At 56.3% G+C, this 22,332-nt stretch overlaps 1 protein-coding gene across 2 annotated transcripts in view; it reads left to right on the top strand.

Annotated features, from left to right (window-relative positions):
- Arhgef10 (Rho guanine nucleotide exchange factor 10) overlaps window positions 1-22,332 on the top strand; it is a 43,889-nt gene that overhangs the window by 12,323 nt on the left and 9,234 nt on the right. For both annotated transcript variants that reach the window (XM_077792547.1, XM_077792546.1), the window contains exons 6-14: window positions 8,921-9,036; window positions 9,231-9,358; window positions 9,509-9,609; window positions 10,713-10,834; window positions 11,943-12,029; window positions 13,530-13,753; window positions 14,314-14,471; window positions 17,600-17,742; window positions 21,919-22,093. In XM_077792547.1, coding sequence (XP_077648673.1) covers window positions 8,921-9,036; window positions 9,231-9,358; window positions 9,509-9,609; window positions 10,713-10,834; window positions 11,943-12,029; window positions 13,530-13,753; window positions 14,314-14,471; window positions 17,600-17,742; window positions 21,919-22,093 — 1,254 coding nt within the window. The remainder of the gene's footprint in view (window positions 1-8,920; window positions 9,037-9,230; window positions 9,359-9,508; window positions 9,610-10,712; window positions 10,835-11,942; window positions 12,030-13,529; window positions 13,754-14,313; window positions 14,472-17,599; window positions 17,743-21,918; window positions 22,094-22,332) is intronic.

The following is a 22,332-nucleotide window of genomic DNA, read 5'->3' as shown; positions in this document are numbered from 1 at the left end:
GCACTTTAAGCATATTTTAAAGGGAACACTCATTTGCCTGGGCAAATATTGATCATTTTGTTTTGTAACTTTCCTATCATTCTGTGGTTAGTTATATAAGCCTTAAAAATGAGAGTGCAGCATAAATAGAATTAAGGACAAAGATTGCTTAGTCATTTCAATATATGTGGCCTTTGTCAAAATTCAGCACACATTCACGATTAAAAAACAAACAAACACACACTGAAGAGACTAGGGACAGAGGAACCTGCCTCGACATCATGAAGGTGCTGTGTGAAGACCCAAAGCCAGCCTCTAGTGAAGGGGACAACGGAGAGCACTTCCTTCCTAGTCTGCAACAAGACGAGGGTCCACTCTCACCACTGCTGTTTAGTGTCGTGCTAGAAATTGTACAGAGAGGAGGCAAGAGAGGAAAAGGGACAAAAAGTGGGAGAGGAGGAAGGCAGCGTACCACTGTGTGAGAAGATAAGATCATACACTTAAGAGATCCCAAAGCTCCAGCACAAGACGGCTAGAGCGGATTCGTGTTCCTGGACAGGCAGGGTCAATATTGTTAAAACGGCCTCCCACCAAGTAATAGGCAGACTCGGTGCAAAGCCATCCACATTCCAGGGTCATTTTCTCGTTCTCCACAGAACTAGGAAAAACAGCTCTCAAGTTCATTTAGAGGAATAAAAGACCCAGAATAGCCAAAGCAATTCTAAGCCAAAAGAGAATGCTGGAGGGCTCACAGTTTCTGACTTTATAGTACAGAATCATAGTCACAAAACTACATGGAAAGGTGTGAAAACAGACCCTGGGCCAACAGCACAAAAGAGAAGACAGACAGACCCACACATCTGGTCCTGGACAAAGCTGCCAAGACACACCCTGGAGAAAAGATGCCTCTCTAACAAACAGTGCCGGGACAACTGTCATCCGAGTGTGCCAAAGTCACAGCGGACCAAAGACCTCAGGATTAGACCAGAAACTGTGGCTCCTAGAGGAAAATGCAGTGACTTTCCAGATAGGACCCCAAGCTCAGGTAATGGTACCAAGAGTTAATAATTAAACTAACCATCAAATTAAAATGCTTCTGAAGAGCAAGGAAACAATCAGGAATGGGAAGAGAGAACCCACAGAATGGGGAATAATGGGGGAATTTTGCTACCTACTTTTCCAACAGAAGATTAATCGCCAGAATATATAAAGAACTCAAAAAATTTAACATCAAAAAGCCCAAATAACTCAATTAATAAACAGGCAAATGAACTAAACAGACATTCTTAAAAGAAGAAATACAAAAGGCCCACAAATACATGAAAAAATGTTCAACATCATTAGGAATTAGGGAAGCGCAAACCAGAGCCACGCAGAGATTTCCTCCCCCACAGTCAGAACGGAGTTATCTGGACGCAGACTCTAGTGAGGCTGCAGAGGACGCGGATGAAAGGAACACTTTGGCACTGTTGCTGAGACTGTATGGGATTGTATGGAGGTTTCTAAAAGACTAGGCGTGGAACCACCGTGTGACCCAGCTCTACCTCTTCTCGGAATTTATCCTGAAGAATGAAAGCCGTCTGACTACAGTGAGACAGGCACGTCCATGTTTATGGCCGCCCAGTTGACAATGGCCACACTGTGGGACTGTCAACATAGGTGTCTGTCGATGGATGGATGGACAGATGTACACAACGGAGTTTTATGTATCCATAGAGAAGAATGAGGTTGTAGCACCTGCAGGACAATGGCTGGAACTTGAGAGCATTATGTTAAGTGAAACACCCAACTCAGGTCAAGGGTCGGATGTTTCTCCCACATGTAGGAGCTAGAGAGGAAAAAGGGAGCAAGGGGCGTGGGGGTCAGGGAAGAGCACGGGGGATGGCAGGTGGGGAATGGCATTGCCCAAGTTACACTGTCACCACATGTGACAACAGATGACACCGTCAGGTACAGTTATAAAGCTCCAGTGAAAGGTCTGAAGGAAAAGAGAGGCACGGGCCCGAGGAAAGGTGGCCCTACCTGAGGACAGCACGGGGCCATGTGCCCCTGGGTCGGGCACTGTTCCCGCTGTGGCGGTAGTGCAGACCTGAGAACTGCAGGACCCAGGCGGGCAGCACATCCAGGGGTCTTGCTCGCCCTGGCAGTGGGCCTGAAGAGGCATGGTGTTCCAGGACGCATCCGCCTCCCCTCTGCAGAGGGGTCAGTCTCTAGTGCCCACCCCCACTCCCAGTCTTCTAAAAGTGCAGGATACTTCTGCAGTGTGATGGGATCTGTGGGGGACCGGGAGATGGGGGTCACTAACCCCAGGCTGGAAGAGGTGGACCTGTGCTGCCTTGGGACGTGCCACAGGAGAGACCCTGAAAACTTCCAGGAGATACAGAAACCTGTTGGGGCGCAGTGTGTGGAGGGGATGAACCCAAGAGCCCACCAGAGGAGCACACGCCCTGGACAGGACATGCACCAGCAGGGCGGAGGTGGAGTGGGCTCCATCAGGGAACTCGGCCCTGGCCCTTCCTCAGCAGGAGAGCAGGGGCTCAGTGTGTGGGAACCGTTCTCCCGAGACCCCAGGGCCGGGGGGCCTTGGTTCCCCCCTGGCCTGACTGCAGAGACTCCAGTGTCTGACCCCGGCCCCTGCCTGGCCCAGCAGTGTGCCTTGCTCTGCTGCCACTGAAGCCCTGTGACTCTCCTCACCTGGGGACGGGTGGCTGAGGCTGGACTTGATGGAAAGCTGGGCAGGCTGCTGCAGGCCTGGCTGGCCCTGTGTCGGGGGCGTGGAGTCACCCAGCCCAGTCACCCTGCGGGCTGCACCTGTGAGGAGAGACCTGGCCTGAGCCTGGCTCCTCTTCCCGGGAGCCGTGGGCTTTGAGGGAGTCTTGGGGAGGGACCTGACCTCTGCCGTCGGTGAGCAGGGGCCAGCCTCAGCTGCGAGGCTTTCCATGTCCCGTGAACAGCTGGACCTCACGCAGGTGTGGTCAGGAAGCCGGTTGCAGTGGGCGGTCGTCCTTCGTAGCGGGGTGTGTGGCTGGAGGGAGGATTCCTTGCTGTCGACCATTCCCCTGTTTTAGTCAGCTGTTTCGCTGTGTGACTAAAAGATGGGCCATAACAGTTTTAGGGGAGGAAAAGTTCATGGAGGGATTCACGGTTTCAGAGGTGTCAATCCGTAGACAGCAGACTCCATTCCACGGGGCTCAAAAGAGGCCGAAGACTGTGGAGGAAGAGTGTGGTGGAGGGCAGCTCCCAGGATGACCAGGAAGCAGACTCCACCCACAGCCGCACCCAGGGCCCTGCTGCAGCCAGACCACACCTCCTCGTCACCAGCTAGTCCCTCCAGGGACTGGATCCCTGACTGGGTGGAGCTCTCACAGCCCGGTGCTTTCTCCTGTGAACTGTCTTGCGTTGCCTCACCTGTGAGCTTTTGGGGGACACCTCACATCCCAACCATGACAGCCTCAGGGATGTCCCATGGTGTGAACGACCTCCATGAAGCTCCTGTGACTTGGCAGTTCCCTGGGTGGCCCTTATGCTCCACCCCTGCTCACATAGGGCACCTCTACCCCAGCAGGGACTCCTGGTGGTCCTGCTGGCCCTGGAAGCACGTCCTCCCGTCAGCAGGCATCTGGCTGGCCAGGATGACCCGGAAAGCCTTCGGGTGTGGTGGTCCTGGTGACTTCTTTTCCCAGTAGAGTTGTGAAGGACCAGAGCCCAGTGTGGGCACCGCTTGCTGACTCCACACCTGGGCTAGGAGCTGCACTGAAGCCTACCTGCCCTCCCAGGTGGGTAAGTGCCACCACAGAGCCAGGCTGCCACCTCCTCTGTCTGCTAGTGGCTTGTGATGCCTTGTCCCAGTTGGAGTTTCTCAGAACACAGGTCCACAGGGAGCCCGGCAGACCTCCTGTGACCAGCAGCTGAACCTGGCTTCCTGTCCGTCACTGGCCATCTCCTGTCACTGCCTTGTGTGCAGAGCCTTGAGTCCCCTCTTCTGGTCACTCATAGGCTCTTCACCTACTGTGCACGTCTGCCGCTGTCGGGTGCCCGCGGTCCCCTCCGCCTCCCAGCCCCTAGTCGTCATGGTCCCTGCTCAGTGTCCGCGTGGGAGGGCCCGGTGGTGCTTGTCCTTCTGTGGCGTCCTCGGTCCCATCCAGGTAGTGGGAGTGACAACTGTCGGGTCAGAGCTGAGTACTGCTGCGTGGTGAAGAGCACTGCAGGTCCACCCCGGCCACGGCCCCTCCGCTGGCTGTGGGGTGCTGTGCTGGGTGTCCCTTTGCAGATTGCCCTCCATTGCATGCCCAGGGGGTCGCAGGGGCTGTGGCAGCACCGTCCTCGGTTTCTGGGACCTGCCTGTGCCCCGCCCTCCTCCCGGCTGCCCTGACCCACGTTCCAGCAGCAGCGTGAGAGCTGGCCCCCGGCACTCTTACCAGCAGCCGCCGTCGTCTGTTTTGGGAATAGCCATCCCCACTACCGTGAGGCAGGGTCTCAGCACGGTGTGATTGCATTTCCCTGATGATTAGTGATGCTGAGGATTTTGTTATATATTGTTTTCTTCTTTTGAGAAACATTTATATAGATCTTTCGCCCATTTTTTAAAGTTGTTTTCACAGGTATTGTTAGTTGCTGATGGACCTTTATTTTGTTCATTTATTCACATGTGGTGCTGAGAATCGAACCCAGTGCCTCACACGTGCTAGGCAGGTGCTCCACCACTGAGCCCCAGCCCCATCCTTTGCCCATTTTTAATTGGATGATTGGGTGGTTTTATTTTGAGTTCCTTATGTATTCTGGATACCAAACCTTGGTCAGATGAGTATTTCACGTGCGTTTTCCCCTAATTCTGTAGTCCTGTGGTTGAATCTGGGACGTCCCCCCAAGGCCAGTGTGCTGAAGCCTGGGTCCCCAGTGCAGCAGTGTCCAGAGGCGAGCCTCGGGAACTTCACGGGGCTCTGACCTCACCGGGGGCCTGGTCCATTGGAGGGCTCACAGCTGAATGGACTGTGGGGAGGTGGGCCCTTCAGGTGTGCCTTTGGGAACTCCCCCTGCCCTTGGGCAGCTGGAGCTGAGCAGCTCCCCACCCCTCCTCTGCCATGATGTGCTGCCTCACTTAGGCCCAGAGCATGGAGCTGGCCCATCACAGGTAGAAACCTCTGGAACCATGAGCCAAACAGACCTTTCCCCTTCCATGTTGCAGTCGGGCTGTGATGGAGAGCTGGCCTGCATGGGAGGGTCTCTTCACTCTGTGCATTTGCTGGGCAGAGGGTCCGAGTTTGATAGAATCTGGTTTGCCTGTTATTGCTTGTGTTGGTTGTGCTTCTGGGGTCTTGTCCAAAATCCCTGTCAAAGGGCTCTGGGGAAAGTGGATGTTCATGTTAGAAGACGGAGCCTCGGCCACTGTGGGAAAGTCATCTCGGAATGTCCCCTGGTTTTGCTCTTAGGCTTCTGGGGCCGCTTTTCCTGCCCTGCCTGTGGGAGCAGGGGTTGCTTCCAGACAGGATGTCTCCAGGGACTGTTCTCCGCTGGGAGTTGCTGTTCTGCCTCCTGCCTGTCCTGCTCCAGGGCATTGGGAGGAGAAGCTGGACAGGACAGGCCTCGCAGCACCGCAGCACCGTCTCCTTGCTCGGTGCTGCTCTGCCAGCCCCTCCCTGCCTCTCACAGCCACACCTGGCACCAGCAGGTGTGGACTTTGTACCTCGGGTGCTCCTTCCCACAGGGCAGGTGCTGGCCAGTGTTTCCTTGGTGAGCACCGTGTCCTTGCTCTCTGAGGAAGCCATCCTGGGAGCAGGCAGGAGGGGCGGGCGCTGGGGAGGGTGGGGGAGGACAGGGGCCAGGGAGGGGACGCTGGTGGTGCCAGGGACAGTGACTGTGGAACTCAGGAGGGGTCAAGTCCTGGAAGGGGCGACGCACTTGGGGGGTCTGGGAAGCAGTGCCTGTCCTGCTGGGCGCTGCCTGGGAGGGGTGGCTGCAGCAGCGGCTCCCCTGTGCCCCTGGTCCTGCACCCCGCCCCTGCCTGGGAGTGGACTGGCTCCAGCCTGGCCGCGGGCCCTGTGGTCCCAGGCTGGCGAGCCTCCAGGAGGCCGAGGAAGCCGCCTGCAGAGGGTCCCGCCGGTGCTGGCGCTGCCACGGCCCGGCAGCCCCTGCTTCTTTTCACACAGGGGTCCATTCAGCCCACATCCAGAATTTCCCAGCTGTGGCAGGGGTTTCCATGGAAACAGGCAGTGCCCGTGAGAAAAGGAAAGACCAGAGACCTTCTCACAGAATTTAAAGTACTTGAAATCCACTACGAGGTGGCTGGACATCGGCTCTAACAAAATCTTGAGCTTCAGGTGTTTTATTGGTCAGTAAATTTTGACCATAAAATAGAAGAGCTCTCTTCTGGACTGAAGTCACATTTGGACAGCCTCTGCACCAGGTCCCGCCCTGCCGTCCTGCCCTGCTGGGAGGGTGCCCACCTGCTGCCCATGGTGGCACTCATTTGCACGATACTCATGATGTATGTGTTAGTTAAAAATCGATTCACAGTCACTGTCCATTTGACCCTCAGAGCAGTGCTAGGAAGCAGACAGGAGAAGTGGTTCCATCCCTCTTTACAGAGAGGAAACAGACCAGGGCCAGAGGGTTGGTTCCCAGCAAGTTCTGGAGCATGGACGCCTGAGCCTCGCTGTGGAGAAACCACGTTCGAGAGAGTGGCCGGCCCCTGGCCTGCGCTCAGCGACTCTGGTTCCCACACGTTTTCCCTTCCAACATGTGGCTTCTCACAGAGACGTTTGGGGGGAGAAGGAGACGTCTGCAAATCAAGCACAAAGGCTGGACTCTGACCCCCCCCCCGACACAGTTGCCAAGAAGTTCCCTTGTAGCTGACCTCACTCTCGGAGGTGGAGCAGGAGGGGCGAGAGCAGGTAGCCATGCAGCACGGGGTCCCTGTGCAGATGGGCACAGGGTGAGGTCTGCCTGTGCCTTCCTGCCCAGGAGTGGGAGCCACTGTCCTCCAGAACCCAGGGCGCACCAACTAAATACTGTGCCCATGTAAGTGCACTGGGTGGGGCAGGAGACGAGGGGACGCGTCAAACACCGCGTGGCCATGGAGCGGGCCCGTGGGCGGCGGCTCCTGGTGCAGCTGTTCCCTGGGCTGACCCAGATGTCACACTCAGCCGCACCTGTGCTAACGCTCCTTGAGCTGGACACCAATGCAAAAGGGTCAGTTTCCTTGAATGATAATCGTACAGGTGACAGAAAGGAGGTGTTGAAAAGTTAATACAGTTGATGTAGCTTTATTAATTTACTTTATCAGTGTGTTGTAGTTCAGAAGTTCATAAATGAAAGGAAATATGTGCGATAATATAAAATATTCATAAGCATTCTGTAAGGAAAGATTGTTAAGAAGTTAGTACTTGTATAAAATCACAGGGATAGATTTGTCCCCTTTTTTATGAAACTTCATAATGCTTTAGAGGTAACTAACATGAGATTTCATCTTGAAAACCAGGCCTACCCTATGGATAAACCCCTGTAGTCACACCCTTAAACTAAGTGCCCACAAAATGAGGACTTCAACCTCCTCCCATGTAAGCAGTGATGCAGTTAGATACAGGTGACTAGGAAGTGTGTATGGTGGACGTGAACCCATCTCGTTGGCCCTACGTACACACTGTAGGACGGGGAGGTCATGTCCAGGGGCCTATGAAATGTTTATGAGGGATGTCCATAGATCTCATTGGCCCTCACGTACACTGTGCATTAGACATGCTGTAGGATGAGGAGCCATGTCCAGGGGCCTATGAAATGTTTATGGTGGACGTCCGTAGATCTCGTTGGCCCTCACTATACTGTGCATTAGACATGCTGTAGGACGGGAGCATGTGCAAGCGCCCAGGCTGGTTGAACATCGGGACCCTTGTTGGAAACCATTACAAATGTGAAGGCGTCCATGGTAAAGCTCCAACTCAGCTGTGTCCTTTTGCACAGGACTATGTCCAGGCAGCATCCCGGGGACCCAGGTACCAAGGCACCGTTCCCCTCTCAGCCACACGAATCCCTTCTGCCTGGATTTGAGTCTGGCTCCTTCCCTGGGTAGCAGTGTGAGCTGACGCAGTCGATTCACGTGGACGTAGGAGAAGACTGATGTCACCTCCCCTTGGTCTACGCATGGGCCTTGAATGTCGTTCTGAGTTCCAGCCCTTCCTGTTGCACATTTGTGGCCTTGGGCAGTTTCAGCTGGCCTGGGGAACGGGGCCTGCTCTGCCCACAGGTTGCTGTGGGACTCAGTGCCACAGAGTCGGAGTAGCACTGCAGCCCACCCAGCCTCAGTACGTGGTGGGACGGCCGAGTGGACACGCACTGCCCACTGCCAGTCAGCGCAGAAGAACCACGGCCTCCCTGAATGTTCTGTTTCCCCCTCCCCCTCACTTCAGGGAGGATCACAGGGATTCTCGGGGTGGGTTGGCCCCAGATACTAGAAATCTGGTTCAGATTTAAAATATGGGAAGTGACAAAACACCAGTCAAACCAAAGCATGAGACATCCTGTAAAATAACCCACAGTGTCCTCCACAGCGGCAGGTCACGCTCCTTGATCATGACAGCCTCGTGGTGCAGGAGCCTGAGTGGCTCCCAGACAGGGGATGGTGCTCTTGGGAAACCAGTGACATTTGAACAGGGGGATCCGTCGGCAGTGGTGTGTGTGCCTAGTTTCCACCCCAGGGAAGGTGGGCGAGGGGCACTTGGGGGGACTCATCGTGCCATTCTCTGGTGTTCTTCTGTAAGTCTAAAATATTTCAAAGTAAGAATTTAAAAGAGATTTAAAAAATACTAAATTCTTGAAGATGCCCACTTTTAAAACATTCAAGATTAACCTCCAACTTAAAATAGTAAATAGAATTTACCTGTGTTTCTTTCCAGCACTGCAGTAACGACCTGTTCGACCGACCCTCTTTTTCTTGCTTGCTTTGTAGACAAAGTTTACATGGGTCCAGGACAGCTGTATCAAGATCTGCAAAACCTGCTGCACGACCTGAACGTTGTGGGCCAGATTGCTCAGCTGATAGGAAACCTTAAAGGGAGCTATCAGGTAGGTGGGGCGCACCAGAGCTCTGTCGGGGGTGTGGGTGTCTGCAGGTCTGCCATGGCGACTCGCCGCGTGGCCGGTGGGGTGCTTTGGGCTTCCCTGAATGTTCTGTGTTGCAACTTGGCTTTTCCTCCTCCTCCTCCTCCATATTTTTTAAACGCTTTTAAAATAAATGTGCTTCTGGGTTCCCTCTGTAGAACTTAAACCAGTCCGTAGCCCATGATTGGACATCAGGTTTACAAAGACTGATTCTGAAGAAAGAGGAAGAAATCAGAGCTGCTGACCGCTGCAGAATTCAGCTACAGCTCCCGGGGAAGCAGGACAAGTCAGTGACATCAGAGAGCCTTCCTGGGCGGGGTGGGTCTCTGTCCCGGGGGTGGGGGTGGGGGGGTGGGGGGGTGCTCTTGGCTGGTGCCTGGTGGAGACGGGTGTGTGGCACGCCTCTTGTAGAGTGTGCGTCTGTTGCTCCTGGCAGGTCTGGGCGGCCCACTTTCTTCACGGCTGTGTTCAACACGTTCACGCCTGCCATCAAAGAGTCCTGGGTCAACAACTTGCAGATGGCCAAGCTCGCCCTGGGTAAGATGTGGCTCACCGAAGCTGACCTGGGTGTGCTCGAGAAAGCCACGCATCCTGCTGGTTGTCCTCTGTGGACCTTTCTCTGCCGAACTCCTGGTCTCAGAGGATAAAATCAGAAAGACAAAGAGACTTGGTGATAGTCCCCCCATTAGCCTGGAGGGGTGTTTTCAGACGTGTGTGATCTTTAAGAAGTGTGTGTGATGATTTAGGGGTTGCAGGAAGGAGGCTCGGGCTCCCTTGGAACCGGACTCCTGGCGCTCAGCTTTTGAGCATGAGGTGGTCCAGTGTCTGAGGCCATGGTCAGAGCGCCGGCCTGGTGTGGGCATCTCCCAGGAGCAGGCGCCGCCTGGGCTCTTCTGCCTGCCTGCTGTTCCCTGTGGCGACACACGAGTCCTGAGGGCCTGCCGTGGATCTGCGTGGCTTGATGACTATTTTCTGGTTCCTCTGTCCCTTGGCCACTCATGTGGCTCACCACACAGACCTGCTGTGCAGTCACTGGGGTGTAGATGTGTGTGAGCTGCTCCTCCAGATGAGACTGTCAGAACCAAGCAGAAGGGACACCTGGTCTGCAGGTGGACACTCATCCCCTGGGGAGCTGGGGGCAGGAGGCAGGGGCTTCCTGCTGTGGTGGGGCTGTACCCAGGGCAGAGGGCCCACTGCTCCCTTTCTCCTGAGCTGGCGATGTGCCAGGTTGGGCTCAGAGTGACCACACATGGGAGACGGCCACTCTGAGGGAGGGAGTGGACGTGAAGATCTTTGAGATGGTTCTTCAAAGCCAGGACGGACCCTTAGCTGCCAACGTGTCTTCCTGGTATCGTCCTCCTTCACCCGCAGTGTCACACCCCATCCCTGGTGTGTGACGGCGGCCCTCCAGGGGACTTTGAACATGGAGGGTGAAGGAGGCAGCCTGAGGGAGAGCCCGTGGGCACCCAGCAGGCGGGGCTGGGGCTCTCGGTCTCTGGGACCCCGAGTGCTGTGCCCGCTTTAGGAAGAGGAGGTGCTGCCACCCCGAGCAATGCTGGTGGCTCAGGCTCCTGAGCAGCAGAACTGGGGGTCGCATGGCCGCTCCTGGGACTGAGCGCCACTCTCTGAATGTAACACAGAGGAGGAGAACCACCTGGGCTGGTTCTGCGTGGACGACGAGGGCAGTCACACCAAGAAGGAAACGCACCCGCTCCTCGTGGGACACATGCCGGTGACGGTGGCCAGGCAGCCAGAGTTCAAGGTACATGCGCTGGGTGGGCTGCCTCTCCTGCGGGCGTACCTGGGATCGCTGTGAGGGTGTGGTGGGGCGGTCCTCTGGGCCAGCCACCGCGGCCGCTTCTCCCGAGGGTGAGTCAGAGACGTCTGAGACCACAGGCCTGAGGCCGAGGTCAAGTCTTGGCTCTTGTCCCCAGGGTGGCCCTGCAGGTCCCTGGAGTGGGAGGGCCTCTGGACGGCACAGGACGGCACACTGCTGGTGCCAGGCCGGCCTGGTGCCCAGGGAAGCCCGTGAGCGCTCATCAGGTTCCGCTTCCTGGGCTAGGGCAGGCCGTGTTCCTGAGCGTGGGGGCTCCTGACCTGCCTTTCCCTTTCCCATTGCTGGTCCCCGGCCACGCTTGGCCTGAGCGCTCAGGGTTCACTTCTAAAATGTGAGCACAGGGCTGACGGTGGCCTGGGGTGCTGCTGACCAGCAGGAAGATGTTTCGGAACAAAACTGCATCTGCACCCTGTGGACAGGTTTCTCTCCTTGTCTTTGTTCCCTGGACAGTAGAACAGAAAAAGCATTCACGCGGTGTGCTGTCAGCCCCTGACCGCCGTGCCCAGAGGCCTGGCACAAACCACCTAGGGGAGGTTTCATGGGTCCAGTCTGTGGTCAGCTGAGGCAGAGCACAGGGCAGGAGGGTGTGTCCAACGAAAGCAGCTCCAGACATGGCCTCAGGGAGCAGAGAGCTCTGTCCCCAAGGACCCACCTGCTGCTGCCCACCTGGCTGCAGCTGCCACCCAGCCATCCCCTGTCAGGGGATTAGTGCCCAGTAGGGTCAGGCTTTCCTCCCTTCACTTCTGAACGCTCCTGCACTGTCTCCCGTGAGCCTTGGGGGACACTTCATGTGTCGACCAGGACGTGTGGAAGTTACGTGGCGTCAGAGTCACAAGTGCCTGAGCAGATGTCAAGCATGGAGGCTGCGCTGGGCTGTCTGCAGGGGAGAGGCTGGAGCACCCAGTCTCCCTGGGTGAGGAGGGAGGGCTGGGCCTCAGTCGCCTGCCCCTGCTGTTCTAACTGTGAGAGGCAGGACCCCGAGTCTGTGGTGGTGTGAAACTGGGATCACCAGCTGAGTGATTGGTGTTTTCAGATCGAGTGTGCTGCTTATAACCCCGAGCCCGACCTCCATCACGAAGGCCAGCCAGATCCATCTCCCGCGGCGCGTGGCTTCCTGTGGGTAAGGGTCTTTATTTGTACTGCAAGTTCACCTAGAATCGAGCCCACAGTCTTGGGAAGCTCAGATTTGAGCAGCTCAGAAGAGTGTCGGTCCCCACGAGCCCAGGTGACGGACACAGACGGAACCTTTCTCTGATGGGAGCTGACGTCTGGGGAAAGATGAAATTCTGGGAATTAAAATGTTGATTTCAGCCCTTTTCCATGTAAAACTTTTACAAGATCTGATTTCATCCAGACAACTGATCTGACTAGTGTAAGAGCCATTTTACTGTTTCTTGCCTGTTGGTGGTTAGATTAGAAGGACTTTCCTTGGTTCCAGACATTGGTGGCTTTTTACCCTGGAGACTGGCCGTTGGAATTAATTTGTTCCAAGTGAAACGCAGCATCTAAAATTACCCTGCATTTGCAGTGGCCCTTCCTGGTCTGTGCAAATGGAGGACAGTCCTCAGGCGCAGGGACTCAGGTCCACCCTCAGCCCGAAGCCCGGCTCTTCCCAGCTGGACTGGGGTCCAGGGTCATGCCTTGCTCGCTGCAGGCAGAGCTCCTGCCCGAATGGTGTTCCTAGCCGTGCTGACACGCAGCGGCCGGGCTGGCTGGCATTTCATAGCATCTGAGAAGGAGGGCAGAGGCCTCGTTGCCTTGGGGATGCAGGTTTTCCGCCCACAGGGATCTGGGCTGGCTGGGGGTTTCCTCCTCTTCTGGTGACACCCCACTCCCCAGGGCTGGCACAGGGACGCTGCAGTTGGTCTTCCCTCCCCCACAGGGCAAAGGAGGGTGTCCTTGTAATGTGGAATAGGAGGCCTAAGAACATGCTCAAATTGGTGGAGAAGAAAGGGGTCTGTCATCAGGGTCAGCCTGGCTCTCTTGGACTGGCCCTTAGTAGGGACCCGTCGTTGTCCCGTACACCAGCTGGACTGGAGCTGCATTTGGAAGACCAAGTCTGCCACGTACTCTCAGGGACTCACCGTAGCAGGTGCACAGTTGCCCTTCAGGTGCAAGTCTTCAGAGGGCTGCACGCATGGGGGACATGAGAAGGGGTGGCCCACCCTGGGACATACTCTTTTTTGAGTCTTGTTTTCTTAGCTGAGGGCTGTGAAACTCCAACGTTGACTTACTTAAGATGGATATGATTTACCCTTCAGGACTGTGTGAACAGGTCTTTGCCCTTGTGTGGTGACGCGTGGGTGGGTGAACACAGTACCTTTCTTTACTTTTATGTGGAGCTGAGGATGGAACCCAGTGCTGAGCAAGCACTCTACCACTGAGCTGCCACGGCATCCCTGGGTGTGGGGTTTTTAAGGCATGTCTTTTTAAAAGCAAAGTTATCCCCTGTTACTACATATTTAAAGACCTAACCATGTGGAAGGGCCAGGGGCCTGGGAGCAGCTGGTTCAGAGGCAGACTGCTTTGTGTGGGGTCGATCCTCACAGGAGGCTGCCTTTCTTCTGGGATTCCCGGGGTTCCCATGCACCCTCACTCTTTCTCTTAACTCCCTGATCAGATTGGAAGTTGTAGTGACCAGATGGGTCAGATTGCCATTGTCTCCTTTCACAACTCCACCCCCAAAGTCATCGAGTGCTTCAATGTCGAATCCCGCATCCTGTGTATGGGGTACATTCCTGCCGAGGAGCAGCAGCGGGAGCCCGGCACCATTGTGGACCCTGAGGCCCAGGCCACCAGAGCATCTGAAGTGCCCACCATCTGTGTGGGCACGGAGGAGGGAAGGTAGAGGTCACGTGGGGTGTGCCCAGACACCTAGGGCCCCTCCTGGGAATAGGCGTTGGCGTGAGCGTCGGGCAGCAGGCGGGAATGACAAGATCCGGGGAGGGGTCTCTGCGCTCTGAAGTCGCCAGTGATTGGGCCCCGGGAATTATTCTAGGAGACCCCAAAGAGCAATGGAAGTTTCACACCTGCTGTTTGTCCCTAAGGTACTCATTTTTATCATGCTTTAAAAGCACACCACTCTTGCATTTTGGAATAAAATGGCTATTTTTCGGTGTTATGATCGCATTGAACGTTGACATCCTTTAATGGAAAGTTAAAATGATTTTCCTGATGTGAAGTTAAGCCATAGGAAGATCTAATTATTTTTATGACCTAGAATTTCTATTTTAAATATAAGAAAGAAATCAGGGTGCTGCAGACCTGTTGGAAATGCAGCCAGTGTGTCTCGGAGCAGGAGGCGGGCTCAACAGGGAGCAGGACCAGGAGATGGGCACCCTGCTGTGGGGGGGGGGTGTGGGCGGGGGGCAGTGTGCAGACTAACTCGTGTTTTCCTTTTAAAGCATTTCCATTTACAAAAGCAACCAAGGCTCCAAGAAAGTGAGGCTTCAGCACTTTTTCACTCCCGAGAAGTCCACGGTCCTGAGCCTGGCCTGCTCGCCGCAGGGCCTGTATGCTGGCCTGGTCAACGGCTCGGTGGCCAGCTACACCAAGGCTGCAGGTACCGCGCTCCCTCCCGACCGCTCCTGGGGTTGTTTCCGTCCCACCTTCCCTTGGCGCCTGTCACCTCTGGTCCCAGGCTTCTGTGACGTGTTCCTTCTCAAAAGGCGTCTGTGGGACACGCGGGCTCCACGATGCGCAGTGCGCTCTCCTGGAGCCCACCCGGGGCTCCGTCCTCTCCACCCACCCTGCCCACCGCACTGAGGCCCCACCTCTCTGCCTCCCCTGGCAGCTCCATGTGGTGCTGCCCCAGCAGGGTCCTTCCTGCCTCTGAGGTTCTTGGTCCTCCTCCGGGTCCCTCAACCTCCAGCCCTCTTTGCCACCTGTCCACCTTTAACTGTCAGTTCTGTGGCTCTGGGGCAGCAGAGAGCTCACAGCCTTGCCGATTGCCCAGCCTGGGCTCCCTGTCTCTCGTCTTGTCCCGCTAGCAGCGGGAGCTGGTGGGGGTGCGTGTGCGGTCCAGCTGCTCTCCCTGTGCATCGGCCTTCTAGAGCCTGTAGTGTCGGCACAGCACCACTGTCCTCAGCCCTTCTCTCACGACCTCCACTGTCCCTTCTCTGGAAACCCTGTTCCTGGGCTTCCCTGCCCTGTGCACGGCTGCTGGCCAGGTCCCCCCGGCTCCTCTCAGGCAGGGATAAGTGCAGACCTGCTGTGCTGCAGCCAGGAGCCCACCTTCTGTGCCCCGCCACTGCACTGCCACCCCAGACCCACACCACTGCCCTCGGGCTGGCCTTGTGCCCGGGCTCACGTGTCCAGCGCCCTTTGGTGCTGCCCCTGGCCCTGAAGGGTTTTAGTGCAGCAGAGGGCTTTCCTCCAGCAAAGGCTGCTCCCACCAGGAGGGGACACCGTCCTGCAGCCGGGCTCCGTGCCCCTTAGGATTTCCCTCCTGTCCTGTGGCCCACCCACCAGCACCTCTTGTCCCTGCTCCTGGACCTGCAGCCAGCCCCCACCATCACCACCTGCTCCAGAAGGCCTCGGCCACCACGTGGCTTCCTGTGTCACCTCTGTCTTCATCTTGCACTCCTACAGTCTGCCCTCCCCGCGTTCGCTCGTGAGCTTTTAAAACTGCCAATTAGACCTTGGCCCTCTCCTGCATAAAGCAGTCAGGGATTCCCCATGTGCTGGGAATGCAGTCCCAGTTCCCGCCCTGGCCCGTGAGCCCCGCTCCCCTGCAAACCCCCCTTTGTTAGCCCTGATCCTGCTCAGATTCTGTCCCTCCTGGAGGTCTGCACCAGCCTGAGCCCAGGCACAGGACTACCTTGCACTTGGCCTCTGACCTTCCTGAGTCGTTTCCATGGCCAGGGGCTGCATCGGCCCTTCCCCCATGGTGGGAATTCCCTGGAGGGTGGAGCCTCCTCTTGCCACCCTAGGGGCAGCAGGTGGAGTGATGCCACAGGTTCAAAGTGTCACTAGTTTGTGCATGGACTGTGACTGGTGTCGGTGGACTGAGAGGCCTGGCCTGAGGCGCAGATGCAGGGGAGCTGTTGCCAGAGGCGGTCCTGTCGGCCCAGATTCACATTGCACGTGGCCCCCAGGGAGACAAGCCCACGGTATCTAGAAAGAGTAGCTAAGAGGCTCAGAAATCAGAGTTCAGTTGTGGGAGCTGATCCTCAACCAAGGTAAACGTCTGGAGTATCCCACCTCTGACCTTTGGGGTCTTGTTTCAAAGGTGGCTTGCTCTCAGTGGGTCAGTGCAGTACCGTCCTGGTCGGCTAGTGGGCAGAAGCCACTCTGCCCTCAGAGCATGTGAAAGTCAGAGAAAACCTGTCCATCAGAACTTCCGTGTCCCATCATTGCTTTCCAGGATGGGAAGGCCTGTGCATGCATGTGTACTGTGGGTGTGCACGTGTGCTTCCATGTGTGTACATGTGAGTGGGAGGGTGTGTGTGCATTGTGTTGGTATGTGTGCATATGTGTGTGTACTTGTTCCTGTGTGTGCAAGTGCAGGTATGCACATGTGAATGAGGAGGAGTGTGTATACATGTGTGTTAGTGGGTGTGCACGTGTGTGCATGTGTGTGTGTGCACCTGGGTTTGTGTTCAGATGCATAATTGCAACTGGACCTGGTGCAGGTGCAGAGTAAAAGGCAGGCCAGTGTCCTTGGAGGCTGTGGGTGCCCTGAACACCGTTCAGCTGCGTCACAGCTTGGAGTCCCCGTGGCAGTCAGAGCCACAGCTTGCTGGCAGAGAGACTGCACAGCTCAGCTTCAGACAGGTGCCCACAGTAAGCTGTGGAGCAGGGCATCAGTGCTCAGCACCAGAGCACAGGGTAGAACCAAGACCGGGTTCTCTGAGCGAAGTGTGTTGCCTTGATGTGAGGCCGAAGGCAGTGAGGCAGTGGCACTTCCGTCACGTTTTTGAGCATGGTGGCTTAATTAGTGGCTAGACTGAGAATCAAAGAGTTAGTTTTAATCATTTACAGGGTAATTACATCAGTCACTTTAAAATCTGTATTAAGTCTTGCTTGAAGTAATTTTTATTGATAAGTTTCTGACTCATACTTCATGTGAAGTGTGATAGACCTCATTGTAGATCTTTGAAAATATTTTCAAACCAAAACGTATTCCCTGAGTGTCAGGACAGGGAGCAGTGTAAGAAGACAGGAAAGCCATTCACTTCCGTTTGGATTGTTTTTCACGTTCAGGGAAGGTGCGGTTTTCCCCTCCAGATGCCATGCATATCTAGCAGATGATGGGAAGCTCTGAACGTTGGCTCAGTTATTTTGAATGCAGCTCCTTCCAGCCATGATCACATCACAGTAGTGTTGCTTGCACCTCTTGCCCCCTGGGTGCTGTGCTGAGCTTTTTATATGCTTTATCTTGCTTATGATTCTCCCGTCTTCGACGGAGACATCGTCCCCACTCTACAGATAAGGCATCTGAGATTCAGCGCACATGAGCCATTTGTTTGGCACACGCCCCTCTGGGCCCTCGTCTGTCTTCCCCACACAGACTCCCTGATGGCATTGATTCTTGAGGCCATGGGCACACACAGAATTGAGCATAAGCATCAAAATTGCTATGGGTATTTTGGTTGTCTGTTATTTAAAGTGATCTGTGATCCTGTTTATTTGTCCCTGTGCATGGTTACCTGAACTCCAATGAAATTAACAGAAGTGTTTTCTTTTAAGATGGATCCTGGAATTCAGAACCTCAAAAAGTGATCAAACTGGGCGTCCTGCCAGTTAGAAGCCTCCTGCTGATGGAAGACACCTTGTGGGCAGCGTCTGGCGGACAGGTGTTCCTCATCAGCACAGAGACTCATGCTGTGGAGGTGAGTCCTTTCAGGAGGCTGCGTGGCGTGGGGAAGGCATTTCAGAGCAGGGTTCCTGGTGAGACACCGTGTGCTGTGCAGAGCCCGGGGGCTGCATGCCAGAGGAGGGAGTGCCTGACGGGGCCAGTGGCCAAGCGCTCTGTTGTGGTTCCCTGGGCACGGCAGCAGCTGGCACCTCGTGGCCTGGCCCGCCAGAAAGTCCCACTCTGACATGGCTTTTACTGTCAAGCCCTGTGCCCAGCTGTCCTGTTTACCCACGACCGTCTCTCACCCCGTCTTTCTCTAAGCAAACAGGGCACACGGGCATTTTTTTCAGCCATTAAAATGATTCTCGTCATGATTACACCTTCCTTTAATGCTCACATACAAGGTCCAGATAGGTGAGGGTCCAGCACCTGTCTGAGGACATGGTCCATTGACTATGTAAATAGCTGCAAGTTTAGAAACAAACTTGGGTCATTATCGACCTCTCAAGATGTTGTCCAGAGGTTTCCTAGGGGGTGTATCAGCTACCCTGGTGGGGACCAGGCCACTGTCCTGGTATTTCAGGATGAGCTCTTGTGGCGTGTTCTCTAAGTACAGAGGGAAGTGGAACTTCGGCTCCCAATAAGGAGAACTTCATTTTGGGTGTGTGCTGGTGATGAAACCCAGGGCCTGTCGCCTAGCCACACTGCCAGCCCGGAGCATCCTCTGAGTTGTGCAAAGCTGGAGAGTTGCTGGCAAAGTCAAGTTCTTGAGAACAGGTGTGGATGCCGTCTCCAGCCAGGGAAGGACTCTGAGGGTACTGCAGGGGATCAGGGCCTGGTTAGAGCCATGAGGTTCCTGGTCGGGGTCCTGGACAGACTCAGGCCTGACTTCTCCCCTTGGGCCACCACTAGCCTTCCTGTGTTTTCCTGGTTGGTATTTTTGATGCTGTGGCTTGTTCAGTGTACCCAGACCAGTCAGGGAAGCGTGGCCACCAGGAGCCCCTGAGCTGTGTCACCCCAAGAGTCTTGTAGTCCAGCCCCACGCGGCCTTCCTACGGGGATGTCAGAGGCCAAGGGAGGAAGCGCAGTTAAAGGATGCAGTGCCCAGAGCACAGCCCGAGAGCAGACTGGATGCCAGTCAGCACACGGCTCTGCAGCGTCTTCAGGGTGAGGCTCTGGCGGATTCAGAGTGTCAGCCTGACACGTCATCCTGGGGCGTTGTCATCGAGTGCAAGAGGAACCACACCAGGCTGAGGCCCAGGGGTGCAGAATCTGGGGTTCATTGTTGTGTGGATTTCCCTGGGCAAGGTCTGTGATATGACCTGTGGCAGGGCCAGTGTGCCCCATGTCCCGCCTCGGGCTCCTCCTCTTATGGGCCTCGGGGGGTTGTTAAGCTCCTGTGTCGTGTTCCTGGTGTGATCTGGGACGCCTCCAGGTCCAGGTGCTCCTGATCTCATTGACAATTGGGCAGGAGAAGGTTATTTGCCAGGTTGTGCCCAGGAGTGCCAAGGTGTGCCAAGGAAGGAAGGGCTGCGGACTTGTGCTGGGCTCTTTCTACCACGGCACTTGGACCCAAGCAGAGCAGCTCCTGGCCAGCTGCTGCAGCGTAGAATAGGGGACACAGGGACAGGCACCGCCTGGAGACCGCTGCTCCTCACCGTGGAGGGACGCAGGGCCACAGCCTGCTGTCCGTGACAGGTCTGCCCGTGTCGTCCTGTGCCTGGACAGGAGGTGGGACCTCTGGCAGACATCAGCCAGGGAGGAGACCGCCGCTGAGTGTGCAGCAGGGCTCCCAGCAGGCACTCTGGGTAGGGGATTTCAGGAGGACGGTGCACCAGAGTGGACAGCAGTGCTGGAGGCAGCTTGGGAGCTGTGCTGGGTGAGCTGCTCTGGGGATGAGCTTGCGGAAGAGGCTGAAGACGAGGCACTGGCCCTCCAGGGCAGAGGGAAGGGTGCATGGCCAGGCTCTGGAGCAGACAGGATGTCTGCCTGCACCACTCTGCAGAGCACACAGCTGGAGGCTCTGACCAGGCAGTGGGCAGGAGGAAAGGGATGGCCTGAGGGTAGAGGCTGAATGGAGGAGGAGCAGGAAACAAGTCCACAGCAAATTACTACCACCCCGAACAGAGTGCACAAGCCAGCAGGGCCACAGGTTCCCAGGCCAGTGCCCAGGAGTCCAGCAGGACTGGCAGTGCTGAGGACACCATCACCAAGAGGGATACTTAGATGTAAACCTGACAGAGAGCACAGGCATGTGCCCTGGAAACCAGCGGGAGACCCCCTGTGTAGACTGGAAGGGAGGGTCCCAGGTGGCACAGTGCCTGCAGATGGGGCAAGCAGATCCTAGCACTTGGTGTGGAATGAAGGGGTCCGGCATGGCCAGAGTAATGTGGGAAGGCAACAGAATTGGAGGACTCACCATGCCCATCTCAGCCTCTCCCTCAACAGCCACAGTGACCAGGGCAGTGTGGCACTGGCTCAAGGACAGCATGTAGACCAGGGAAGTAGAGCGCGAGCGCAGGAGCAAGAGCATGTTACGACTGTGAACAGCCCAGTGGCAGGGACTGTCTGCAGCCGTTGCCCTGGGCCCAGGCCACATGCAAATGCTGATGTGGGTGGGTCAGACCCAGCAGAAGAGCTCCAACCATGAGCACTCTCAAAGGAAGCCGAAGGGCCAGTCTGGTGACCTCGGACCAAGGACCAAGCCACAGCTTCTTAGGTAGGATTCCTGGCCAGGTGCAGTGGCCTGGCCTATGATTCCAGCAGGTGGGGAGGCTGAGGCAGGAGGATTGTGAGTTGAAAGCCAGCCTCAGCAACTTAGTGAGACCCTGTCTCAGACTAAAAAGTGAAAAGCCATGCAGATGTACCTCAGTGGTACATCTGCACACACCAACTGGAAATCCTTCCTCCGGCACTTCCCCAACCAATGGGAACTCCCCAACTCCCCGGAATCCCCGGGACAACTCCAAAGTAGCCTGCCCCTGAGGCGGACAGCAGGGGTCTAATATACAATTGAATACACAGCTTAACTTAACCATCATCATCTCAGTGGCTTGCTGGCATCACCTCTCAACCACTCCCTTCTGGCAAAAATGCCATGCGTCATTCCCACTGGGCTATGGCTCTCAGCACAGACAGTTCTGCAGAGAAGCTGCCTAGGTAGAAGTCCTTGGAGAAAGGCCAGTGGAACCAGCCAGTGCTGCAGGTCCTGGAGGACACGTGGAGAAGCACAGGATCATGTTCTCCGAGGAGCAGGTTCCTTCCTTAGGAAGGGACACAGGTGTCCCTGCTCAGCATTTCCTGTCGCAGGTGCATCCTCAAGAGAACTTCTTATTCACATCCTCGAAGTCCTGTGCACGGTGACCGAGCATGGTGTTTTATTGGTGCTGTGAATACTGCACAGGTCCATCCAAGATGAAGGACAGACAACCTGGTCTCTGCAAATGGCGGGAGGTGTTCTGCCCGAGGAAGGGTGAGGTCCTGCCACCGCAGCACGATGGGCCTTGAGGACCTGTCCAGGAAGAGAGCCACACCAAGGCCCCCACCCTCATTCCCTTCCCAGGACAGAGCAGAGGGCCTATTACAGTTGCCCCTGCCCTGCCCAGGGTCCCCACACCCCTTCCCTCAGTACACAGGGGACCCCAGTGGGCAGTGGTTGGCTGCTATGGGGTGGACACATGTGCAGTCTGTCCAGGGCACACTGGCAGGACCCGGTTTGCTCCCTGTGGGGGCCAGCCCCCTGAAGTACACACCTCCAGGCTTGTGGTCCCAGCCCTGGGTGCCCAGCCTGGAGGCCGCCCCACTGCTGTGCGGTTCCCAGTGAAATGTCTGTGGCCATGAGATCCAGCTGAACCCAGCCAGCCGCTCAGTGCTGGCCAGGCCCCGGCAGGGGCTCTGTGGCTGCCCTATTTCAATCAGGGCTCCTCAGCCCCTGACGAGGCCTGGGTAGCTGAGTGTCACAGGGGGTTCTTGGGGCACTGTGGTCTGCCAAGGGTCAAGAGCAGTTTACCTGTGGTGTCCCACTGCAGGAAGACCCGTGGTTCCAGAGCATGGTCTCCTTGTGCCAGGTCGCTGAGGGGCTCCAGCTGGACCCTGCAGTCCACAGGGATCGCTCAGCTTGGTCTCCTGGGGTGGCCTTGGAGACTGCATGGAGCTTCGGCTCCAGCCACCTGACTCCTCGGCGTGGCCTTCTTTTGACCACCCTCTGCAGAGTCAGCTGGAGGCCCACCAAGAAGAAGGAATGGTCATCTCCCACATGGCCGTGGCCGGTGTCGGGATCTGGATCGCCTTCACCTCGGGGTCCACCCTTCGTCTCTTCCACACAGAGACCCTGAAGCACCTGCAGGACGTCAACATCACTGCCCCTGTGCACAGCGTGCTGCCAGGTACGGGCGGGGCCAGCAGGGACAGCCTACCCTGACCCATGGCCCCGAGCAGAGCCAGTCAGACCCTCGGCAGAGTGGGCGGCGTGGGCGGCTGTGGGATTTCCCCGCGTGTCAGCAGGCCCCGGGGAGCAAGGTCCTGAGGTCAGGAACACAGGAAGGAAGGAAGCCCAAGGTGCAGAGGTGCCCGGGAGAGTCGAGCCTGGAGCAGAGGTCGCAGAGGGCGGGAAGGCGTGAAGTGG

The sequence above is a fragment of the Urocitellus parryii genome, chromosome 14 (genome assembly GCF_045843805.1).
Source record: "Urocitellus parryii isolate mUroPar1 chromosome 14, mUroPar1.hap1, whole genome shotgun sequence".
Classification (NCBI taxonomy): Eukaryota; Metazoa; Chordata; class Mammalia; order Rodentia; family Sciuridae; genus Urocitellus; species Urocitellus parryii.
This window is presented reverse-complemented; position numbering and strand designations above follow the sequence as displayed.